Below are 11,647 nucleotides of genomic sequence, written 5' to 3'. Positions count from 1 at the left end.
TTATAAGAGTGTCAATATTTGCAGACTTCACCCCGGCTGTTGCCCAGAAGCGGGCTGGTTTCGGGGAAGTGAAGCGTCCACTCACAGATTTGAGGACCCGGCAGATTTCATCCAAAAATGCCTTGAGCTGTTGAGCCGCATAGCGTGGAACATGTGGACCGTGTTTAAGGCCACCGTGTTTAAGGCATTTTTGGATGAAATCTGCCGCGAGTGCCGGGTCCTCAAATTGTCCTCAAAGGCCAAACGCCACCCCCGGGCAGGCGCGCAGCAAGCGCTTCACTTCCCCGAAACCAGCCCGCTTCTTGGCAACAGCCGGGGTGAAGTCTGCAAATATTGACACTCTTACAACACACTGTGTGTTATAAAGCAGCCGTCTTGTCTGGCTGGTAAGGATAACTCCACTAAAATAACCTTTTGTTGGATATTAGACAGACATTCACGCTGGAGCCAGCTTCGTAAACCTCACACTCGTCTCCACGAGAGATGGTAGGAGGAAGGTAAAATCCTCTCCCGGCGCTCGCCCTAGCCGATGGAGACCGACTTTAGGGACCATCAATAAATTACTGTTTCAACAACATCCATATTTTAATCAATTTTCTTCAATAACTTCCATGTTTTATGACCAACTATCCTCAAATCAATATTTATAACTAATACTCACTTGGAGGAATGAGACACACCAACTTTTGTCCAGTATTTGTGGTTTTATCTTTTTTTATTGAAAAATGATGAAATTCGTGTATATGGAAAAGAGGATGGGTGATAAGACGCAGCCCTGTTGGACCCCAGTAATTAAAACAATGAAATGTATATACAACAGTAAAGCTGGGTGATTGATCCATTAAAGACTTTTGTTTACCCTTCTATTAAAGTAAAGTGCTGTTTCCTTTTTTTCTCCTGTCTCCTTTATAGAATCAGATCCAAAAGACAGTCCTAACATCACAGTGAACTCATCAGTTGAAATGGATCCTCGTCTTGTGACTGTGGCTACGTTCAGACAGCAGAGGCTGGTCAGACAGCGGAGGGAGGTTCAATCGTCTGCCGTCATGTCAGATGGAGACTCTTTCCTGGAATGGGTGACCTGGAACAACTCTCTCCCAAACGATGCAGTTTCTATTTACATTGATTATGTTGGTCGCACTGATGAGGAGTGTGACTGAAGAGCTGGGTATCGTCAGCATAGCAGTGGTATGAGAAGCCATGAGAGCGGATTATTGAACCAAGTGAGCTTGTGTATATGGAGAAGAGAAGGGGACCAAGCACTGAACCTTGAGGTACCCCTGTGGATAAGTTGTGCGCTTTGGACACTTCTCCCTTCCACGACACTCTAAAGGATCGCCCAGAGAGGTAGAACCAGCAGAGGGCAGATCCTGAGATGTTCAGAGAGCATGGATAGGAGGATTTGATGGTTGACTGTGTCAAAGGCAGCAGACAGGTCTAGCAGTAATAGAACTGAGGACTGACCTGCAGCTCGTAGTGATTCTGTTACTGACAGTAGTGCAGTTTCAGTAGAGTGGCCCCGCTTAAAGCCTGACTGATTTGGGTCAAACAGATCGTTTCTGGACAGGAACTCAGAGACTTGCTTAAAGACTGTGCACTCAAGTATTTTTGACAGAAAGGGCAGAAGAGAAACCGGTCTGTAGTTTTCAACCTGGGCTGGGTTTAGTGTGGGTTTTTTGAGCAGAGGGGTGAGCCGAGCTTGCTTGAATGCGGTGGGGAACACACGCATTGACAGAGAGGAGTTGATGATATGCTTAAGTGCAGCATTAAGCAGAGAGGAAATGGTCTGCAGGAGGCTTGATGGTATTGGGTCCAGAGGACAGGTGGTGTGCCGAGAGTCTAGCACAAGCTTAGAGACTTCATCCTCAGTCAGAGAGGAGAATGAGTCGAGTGAGGCACTTCTGGTTGGTGCCTTCGGGCTGAGTTGGTCAGGCTCAGAAAACTGGTTACTGATGGTTGCAACCTTTTCAGTAAAATACGAGGCAAACATGTCTGGTGTGAACAGATCGGAGGGTGGAGGAGGAGGTGGTTGAAGCAGTGAGTTAAAAGCAGAAAACATTTTTGTTGTTTCTGTGGCAATGCATATCTTGTTCTGATAATATGTTGTCTTGGCCGTTTTCAGGCTGGAGGAGAATGAGACAAGTCTTTGCTTATAGTCATTGAGGTCAGCGGACGGTTTAGATTTTTGCCATTTTCTCTCTGCTGACTTCAGCCCTGCTCTTTGCTCTCTTATGACTTCAGTGAGCCATGGACTGTGAGTGGGTTGCAGATCGAAGACTTTTCATATGAATACACAAGTATGAGGGAAGCAGGTCACACACACACACACACACACACACACACACAGACACACACACACACACACACACACACACACACACACACACACACACAGAGGGAGAGAGAGTTGCAGCAGCAGAAGACCTGTGTGAAGTCAGACAAACAAACACTGACTGAGACCTGAAGCTGTTAGTTTAGTTTTTCAAAATAAATGTCAATGAATGATCAATTAGACACACTGAAGTATTAACAGTAGTTGCTGATTGTGTGTGTGTGTGTGTGTGTTTCTACCAACTGAGCCAACTGACCCAGAAAACCCTAAACTGTGATTGGCTATTTTCCATGTCAGAGGTGGAAGTTGTGTAAATAAACAAAAAACTATTCTGGGTTATTTTTGGCTGCTCGTAGTTTTCTTTACATCTCATAACGGTTTGGCTCTGTGCCTCTTGGTTCACGATGTTCTGGAGAGCGTCAGAGACAGTAAAGTTTGTCAAAAGTGCACAACCACACACGCGTGTCAGGGGTTTCCACCATTCTCGCTGTTTATTACAAACTACACATCAACCTCACAAAGCCCGGTTTTACAGCTACCTTTTTATCATACATGAGCAAAATAGTGTCCTAACCTCATGAACCCTCACGTTACTGTTGAGTTACGAGGCAAAGGGAAAACATGAGCTTGGCCACAGACCTCCGCAAGTGACTTCGCTCCTCTAGTGACTTAGCAACACAGTATGTCTGGTGGAGCAGTGTATGGAGGCTGTAGTCTTCCAAGCGGGCGACCCAGGTTCCAATCCGACCTGTGGCTCCTTTCCCGCATGTCATTCCCCTCTCTCTCTCTCTCCCTGATTTCCAACTCTATCCACTGTCCTATCTCTCTCCAATAAAGGCCCAAAATGGCCACAAACAAATCTTTAAAAAAAAAAAAAGTGTTGATTCTGTAGTTAATGTTTATTTTCATCTAGTTTCACATTGTTTGTCGATGACGACATATCGACTGGTGCCCCAGTTGATAATACAAGTTACGTTATTTGGTAACTCCATAACTGATTAAATATAACTGTTATAGAAAATCTGTTTTAAAAAAAACACGATTTGTCAAACCAGTTTAAAATTCTGTTGAGCAGCGTAGACACTGGAGGAGAACAAGATCAGAAAACCACACTGAACCTACTTTAGAGCTTGTTAATCATTACTGTTTTACTGTTTGATATCAGAGCCAGTCAAAGTAGTTAAAGGATTGGTTCACCAACATCGTGCGTCACTCATCTTCTCTTTATAAACCTGATAGTGAGCAGAGCTGCATCAAAGGATGGACACAGTGATGGTGAGTACTTTTGATTTTTCTCTCAGGATCAGTAAGTGTTGGTTGGATTAGTGAAACTGTAAATCTGAAGCACAAAGGAGTATGACTTAACAATGTCACAGATATCTAATGGTCCTCTGAAGCTGCCTGAGGGGAGCAGCTGAAATGAGTGGTGAAGGGGATGTGAAGCGTCCTCAGTGATGCAGACCGCTTTCCTTTCTGCTGCCCGCAATTTAAAGTCCTGACAGTTGGGCTTTGGTGCTTTCTTATAGATAAGTCTAAATGGTGTGTGGAGGACAGGTGGTGGTCGATCTAAGTGCCTAGGTACCTGAAGACATTGACCTGTTCCACCACCTGCCCTTCCAGCATGATCGGCCCAGAGAGAGGCTGTGCGGTGTCAGGTGTTCAGCCCCCCCCCACATGTTATTTGATTTGTATAGATGGAAAAGAGGATGGGTGATAAGACGCAGCCCTGTGGGACCCCAGTACTTAAAACAGTGAAATGTATATACACAACAGTAAAGCTGGGTGATTGATCCATTAAAGACTTGTCTGTGTTAATAGCTCAACACTGTCTTGTCCAGTCTTCTTTAAGAGTTGCTTTAATGTAATGTTATAAACTTCTGGTAACTAACAATGACTTTGGTGTTTGGATGTTTGTTTCATCTCCAGATGAAGCCGGCCGTGTTGTTGCTTCTTGCCCCTGATGGCTCTGTCTTCAGCCAGTCCTCTGGACATCACGAGCATCACAGAACAGAGAAATGGTAAACATTACCGTCTTTATAAGATAGGACAGCTGAAGAGAGACAGGAAGTGTTGAGAGGAGAGAGCAGCAAAGATCGGATTGGAACCTACAGTCGCTGCGACGAGGACTACAGCCTCTGTACATGGGGCACGCGACTTAACCGCTAGGCTATCTGCACCCCTATTTATTGTTATGAAAAGTATTGTTTGTAACAATTTCTTTGTGTCATCTGTGACGTCCTGCCCTCTGTCTGCATTTGTTTGGCTTCCTGGCTTGGCAGACAGTAGGCGGAGTCAGGAAGGCCATTAGTCAAACTGGGTCCACCTGAGTCCATCAGGACTCTGCTTATAAGTGGCTTCCACTCTAACTTGTGTCTCTCCTCTCTTTCTCTCAGGCCTCCACTAACTGGTTTGCGTTTGTTTGCACTCTACAACACTACACTCATCCATACATTGCATTCATGACTGATTTGACTGATTTACCTAATTATGATTGTTTTAACTTTAGTTTGATAATAAATTAACTTCCTTTAAACCTTGTTTCATGTGTGATACCCTTCCTTTGTCACTTACTTCGAGCCAGTTCGTGACACATCTCTCCAAGGTAACCTTTCACTCTTTTTTTACCCAGCTATTAAAGTAAAGTGCTGTTTCCTTTTTTCTCTTCGGTCTCCTTCATAGAATCAGATCCAATTGGCAGTCCTAACATCACAGTGAACTCACCAGTTGAAATGGATCCTCGTCTTGTGACTGTGGCTATGTTCAGACAGCGGAGGGAGGTTCAATCCCCCATCGTCATGCCAGATGGAGACTCTTTCCTGGAATGGGTGACCTGGAAGAACTCTCTCCCAAACAATTCAGTTTCCTTTTACAATGATTATGTTGGTCGTACTGATTATGTCTGCAAATACAACCGTCATGCTGGTTTTTATTCCCCTAGTTCGGGTACTTACTGCCACTATGCCGACGCAGGGACAGAATATACTGGTTACCCGTTTGAGATTCTGGTGAACAAAGACAACTTTGAGATCCTGGAGTGGAAGGATGATTCATATGGTTCAGTGCCCAAGAATTCAGTGATAACCAGCCCTGGAGAGAACATATATGTAGGGAAGAACAAATATGGACTTGGTAAGGTTGATACTCATTACAAGCGCCTCTACTTGCCTTGGAAGGGTTATGAATATTCATACAATGGCTACCAGGTCCTGACTATCAGTGAGAATATAGTCAGACAGCAGATTGACAATGTCAGATACATCGCTGATGAATTAGATAAGTTCAAATATCCCACAGAGATCATGCGTGTGTCCACCCTCAAGAACCTTGAATCCCACCCAGCGGTGAGGACAGACACCCTCTCACAGACGTATCAGGTGACTCAAAGGTGGGACTTCAGTTTTTCTATCACAGCTGGGGTTAAAACAACCTTCACAGTCGGTGTCCCCTTCATTGCTGAAGGAGGTATTGAGATCAGCTTTGAAACAACATTCCAGTACTCCATGGGTAACACTGTGACAGAAAGTGTCACTGATACTGTTACTGTGCAGCTCACAGCCCCTCCTAACACATCCTGCTCCGTTAATATGATGCGACATAAGAACAAGCTCACCATCCCGTTCACTGCACGCCTCAGACGCACCTATGGTAACGGGGAGATCCACACCACGTCCATCACTGGGACGTATAGTGGTGTTCAGGTTGGAAAAGTTGAGGTGGTGCATGATAAATGTGAACCTCTAGACATCTCAAACCATGAGCATGAAATGTAAAGTCCAACATTATGATTGAAATTATTTATCTGCATGTTTGATTAACTTCCACTTTTTAACAATGATGACACTTTGGCCCAAAGACAAATAAAAGCAGTCTCATAAACTGAATATGATTATAGATCTGTGCCTATACCTTTATGAATCGTGTGAAGTTGAATAAAATCACATGATGGCATTTTAAAGTCCTCCTCCGCTCTAAGTTTTCTCTTTGTCTTTTGTTTGGATGTTAAAGCCTCACTGTGCACAGTGAAGAGTTCTATCAGGTGTGGGGTTAACTCCTCTGCTTTAGTGGAACGTTTTGTCTGTAGCTTTGAACAACATCAGCAGATTAACACGATATTTCTTTAGCATCAGTGATCGAAACGCTGGGCGACTTGACTGATTTGAACGGGGAGTTTTTGAGCTGCCATTACATATAAGATTAGATAACATGTTATCATCCGTTTGCATGGAAACTTGTCTTGCATTACAAGCTCAGAAATCCTCACACCCCATTAGATCACATGACACTCAAAAGACCGAACATAAAAACAGGATAAGTTACATTTAATTTCACAGTTCAGGAGTGACATATATAAATATATAATGTTAGGAGATTGTCCATGAAAGTGCTCACAGTCCATGTGCAGCCCCGGTTGGGTACATTAATGATTGGGAATGTGTGGGGTGGGGTTTGACCTGCCTCCGCTCTACTGTTTGTTCAGCAGTAATATGGAGTGAGGAATGAAAGAGTACTTGTTCCTCTTCCAGTCTGGCACCCTAAAACGCCTCCCAGAGGGCAGGTGCTGATACTCCTCATGTAGGACATGCAAAGGGTCGGAGGCTATCTTCCCAGCCAGTCTGAGGGTGTGCTCAGTGCAGCTCATGAGGAAAGAGCGCTCAATGCAGTGACCCTCCATCTTTGATCAGATACCCAGGAGTCTTAGTGTCCTAAATGCCAAAAAATGCATCAAATCTAAGTGCAATCACGAAGATCCATGAGGTTGATTCAGGTGCTCCTTTGGAGAGAATAACCTCTGTCATTAGAGGTATCCAACAGCTGTTTCTTAAGACTCCAAAATACCACTCACCTATGGGCAGATTGCAATACAAATTAAAGTTTAACACACAGTCCAGGTCGTTACACAGGAAATCAGTCAGTGAGGGAAACAAATCCAAAAAAAGGAGCAGGCTAAAAAAAGGGCAACAGTCAAAAATCAGACAATGGTCAAACCCTAGAAAACTTTGTGGACAGAATTCTGGGACAAAGTGACAGGATGGAGCATGCAACAAACTGGCAACATGAGGGACGCCACACTGGGTTTAAATACACAGACAGTTGGGGCGCCGGCAGCCTGGTGGTGGGTGCGTGCGCCCCATGTGTGAGGGCTGTGGTCCTCTGGGCAGGCGGCCTAGGTTTGGGTCCGACCTGTGGCTCCTTTTCCGCGTGTCGTTCCCCACTCTCTCTCTCCCTCGTTTCTGACTCAGGTGACGCAGGTGAGTACAATCAGGAAGGGTAAATATGAGGAGCACGATCTGGAAGACAGGACAGAAAGTACAAAATAAAAAATGACATGACATTAATGTTAAAATAAAAAGACTAAAAGAAAACATGACCTTATGTTTGTGACGGCCCTGACCATGGTGTTTTGCTTGGTAGTGTTGATGTTCTTTTATGTTTCAGAGTTTTGGCTCCCTCTGGTGGTTGGTGGTGGTATGCCTGCTGGTTGCTAAGGAGACCCCGCCCACCTACCTGTGATTGCAGATGGGCACTAAAAATAAGTGTGGCCCCCCCCCTTGACTGTTATGGCCTAAGCGAGCTGGTCATAACAATGTTATGTGACGGACAGAGTCATGTTTCATTCATTTGGAGCACATACACATAAATTCCAATGTTGCCAATGTTTTTTTGCAATTTTGACCGTGTGAAGGAGATGACTGCAATTTCTATTAATTAAAACACGAAATGCCAAATATTAAGTGCTTATAGGACTTCTATGTTTGATGCTTGATTTTTAATAGAATAATTTAAAAGTTTAAGGAAATTATGTGGTTTTGTCGACTTCTTCATGCTGGGACATCCAGCAGGCATTGGGGCGGTTTGTAGTTAAATGTGAAGCGGCTGGGATGAGGGTGTGCTCAAAGAGGTGAGATTGGAGATTTTCCCTTCATGACATCACAAAGGGCTGTAGCCCCTCCCCCAGGTGGGTGACACTCCCACAGCTAGGTGTTTGTTCTGCCCTCTGAGTCTGCCTTCTCACCGTAAACAATAGGACATGGAGCGAGAAAGTACCGAGACACCCGAGCCCTTCCAGAGAGGGGGCGTGGTCAGACACAGCTCATTTACATATTTAAAGGTACAGACACAGAAACAGCCTGTTCTGAGCAGGGCTGAAATAGAGGGGTTTATAGACATGATCAAATACAGGATCAGAGTGGATTCAGAACAAGAAACTTCACACACATGTTGAAGAGGAGCTCTGAGACTTATTTAAACTGAAGAAGAGGAGGAGGATATGTCACCTTTAAAATATATTATCATTAATATGCCGATATATGGGCTGTCAACAAGAGGATTACAGGACATCGTACTGGAAACATTTATGTTCTACTTTTATTTCAGTGACTGTTTTCTACAAACCACATCAGCCAGAAAAGAGGAAACAGGGAGAAAAGGGTGTTTACAATGTTTTAAATCTTTAAAAAAAATAAAACAAAGAAGTTGAAGATGTGTCCTTTGAATGCATCACATAAATATTTATTTTATTTAAAATATATTTAACCAGGTGAAACCTCATTGAGAATAAGAATCTCATTTACAAGAGTGTCCTGGCTACGTGGGGCAGCAACAAAATGTTACAGACATAAAACACAGAGTAATTACAAACAGATCAACATCTCCTGAGTCACAGAGCAGAAAGTCACCAGTCAGAGCATCTACAACCCGAAGCATCTTCGTCCAACACCTTCAATCTGCTTTTAAAAAGATTTAAAGAGACCAGCTCCCAAAGACACAGATCCTCCAGGAGATTCCAGACCGCCGGAGCAGTGTACCTAAAACTCCTTTTTCCCGTTTCAAGACACACTTTGGGAACAGATAACAAAAATATGTTTTGTGAGTGGGTTGCAGAGCGAAGACTTTTCATATGAATACACAAGTATGAGGGAAGCAGGTAAAGTATTTCATCACACAGTTAGGAAACTGTTACTGGTTACAAGTCTACCGCAGCATGGAGCAGAGCTCAACCAAGAACACACACACACACACACACACACACACACACACACACACACACACACACACACACACACACACACACACAGAGAGGGAGAGAGAGTTGCAGCAGCAGAAGACCTGTGTGAAGTCAGATGAACAAACACTGACTGAGACCTGAAGCTGTTTGTTTAGTTTTTCAAAATAAATGTCAATGAATGATCAATTAGACACACTGAAGTATTAACAGTAGTTGCTGATTGTGTGCGTGTGTGTGTGTGTGTGTGTGTTTGGGGGGTGATCGCGATGTTCTGGAGAGCGTCAGAGACAGTAAAGTTTGTCAAAAGTGCACAACCACACACGCGTGTCAGGGGTTTCCACCATTCTCGCTGTTTATTACAAACTACACATCAACCTCACAAAGCCCGGTTTTACAGCTACCTTTTTATCATACATGAGCAAAATAGTGTCCTAACCTCATGAACCCTCACGTTACTGTTGAGTTACGAGGCAAAGGGAAAACATGAGCTTGGCCACAGACCTCCGCAAGTGACTTCGCTCCTCTAGTGACTTAGCAACACAGTATGTCTTAAAAGTACATTACAATTGTTACAATATCTATGTAGCATGTTATCTTTTTTATACTTTAAATTGCAAATAAATAATTGGCACATATTTTCCATAAGGCAGATGCATAGAAAAGTAATGCACACTGTTGTATTATCAATGAACTAACTGGCAATTTTTTGAGCCCAAAACATTGGCAGTAAATTAATTTTAGTACATAAGTACATTAAATTGTGACTTGTGAACAGACGTCTTGTTTTTGTGTCATTAATGAATTAAGTGCAGAAGATATAAATGTTTCCATTATCTCCTGTGAGGAATTATTATTAATAATATAAAAATAATGTAATAATAATAATAATAATAATAATAATAATTATAATAATATATAATATTATAATAATATTATTATAGGAATTATTTTTACAGTCTATGTGAGGAAGTAGCCTAGATATTATTGTGTAGTTTGCCACCTCTGAATAAGTCAGTGCCCCATGAGCCACCCCAGTCATATAAAGTCTGGACCCATCCCTGGTGCCAAAGACTAGAATTTCTGTTTGAGATATATCTTAAAGTCATTAGATTTTTTTGTTTTACTTGACTCGTATCAACGTTTAAAGGTCTCTCTAAGAGTAACTAAACCCTAAAACCACTTTTTTCAACTATAAACTGTATTAACGTACTAGGCCAGGCTTTTATTCTGAAGGTCGCTACCGGATGCAGTGTGTGCTTGTTTCCTGTGCCCTGACGACGGTAGGAGGGGAGCAGGAGGGACGGGGACTGCGGTGATAAACAAACACACGCAGTACGAGGCTCGTTAGTATCTCCTCACCGGCTGACTTTCAGGAGGGCTGACCTTCACGGAGCGAGCTTTTTAAGTCTGACCCGGGTTAGAATCCAGGACGTTACCCCGGAAACCCCCGAGGTTTTAGCCCCGCTCTCCCCCCCTCCTCCACCGGGAGTCGGCTTATGTGACACATTAACGTCCCGGCGGCGAAACGAGAGAAACATGACGGAGCTGAGGAAGCGCGGCGGAGGCGGAGGAGACCCTGACAGCACCGAGAATATCAGCGACAAGGTAAACCGAACCGAGGCTGAACCGGTTTAACCGCCTGGAGCTCGGCCTCGCAGCCGGTTTGACAGGTTGTTTCTGCCGTTGGGGTGTCAGGGTTTATTAGCATTACAAGCTAAGTGGGCTAGTTAGTTAGCTAGCCGTAATCCCGCAGCGACATCGACACGGTAACGGCTGTTCGGTGAGACGTTCACGGACTCATCAACACGGCCGGGAATGTCACGACATTTCCACCCTGTCATCGCGAAACTGACGTAGACATGGCGCGTTCAGGTCACTGACGGTCAGCTGTAGAGCCGGACAGGTGAATCTGAGCTACAGAACAGGTGTACTGGTGGGAGGCCTCTTGGTTTTTGTAGAGATAATGAGGTGCTCAGGGGCCCCCGAATGGAGGAAGGGGCCTTTATTTGGGGCTTGAAATATTAGCTTACATAGTTAATGTTTGGGTTTGTTTCTCTCTAAGTCTCAGAACTGTTAAAACCTTGGAGCTGCATTAAAACAGTCAAAATGCCCCAAAGATGTTTACCACAGTGTGTTTACTTTTGTTTAATTTAGATTTAGAGTTTTATAGATAGATAGATACTTTATTGATCCAGAGGGGAATTCAAGATTTGTATTTGTCACATGCTCATACAGATGTGCAGTGAAATGTAAAGACTGTTCCGCAAGGCCATGCAATAAACACTCAGATTACTAATACACATATATAC

At 43.7% G+C, this 11,647-nt stretch overlaps 2 protein-coding genes across 2 annotated transcripts in view; both read left to right on the top strand.

Annotated features, from left to right (window-relative positions):
* Window positions 1-4,265: 4,265 nt before the first annotated feature.
* Window positions 4,266-6,239, top strand: LOC132974734 (natterin-3-like). The gene is made up of 2 exons (XM_061038994.1): window positions 4,266-4,350; window positions 5,012-6,239. The coding sequence occupies exons 1-2, from the start codon at window positions 4,293-4,295 to the stop codon at window positions 6,100-6,102; spliced, it is 1,149 nt and encodes a 382-aa protein (XP_060894977.1). The 5' UTR covers window positions 4,266-4,292; the 3' UTR covers window positions 6,103-6,239.
* A 4,389-nt stretch (window positions 6,240-10,628) lies between these two features.
* The window catches only part of cds1 (CDP-diacylglycerol synthase (phosphatidate cytidylyltransferase) 1), a 29,952-nt gene continuing 28,933 nt past the window's right edge, over window positions 10,629-11,647 (top strand). The window contains exon 1 of the mRNA XM_061038993.1: window positions 10,629-10,943. Within this exon, the coding sequence (XP_060894976.1) occupies window positions 10,875-10,943 (69 nt within the window). The 5' untranslated portion in view covers window positions 10,629-10,874. The remainder of the gene's footprint in view (window positions 10,944-11,647) is intronic.

This window comes from Labrus mixtus, chromosome 5, assembly GCF_963584025.1.
Source record: "Labrus mixtus chromosome 5, fLabMix1.1, whole genome shotgun sequence".
Lineage (NCBI taxonomy): Eukaryota > Metazoa > Chordata > Actinopteri > Labriformes > Labridae > Labrus > Labrus mixtus.
Note: the sequence above shows the minus strand (reverse complement) of the source record. Positions and strands in the feature narration are given on the sequence as shown.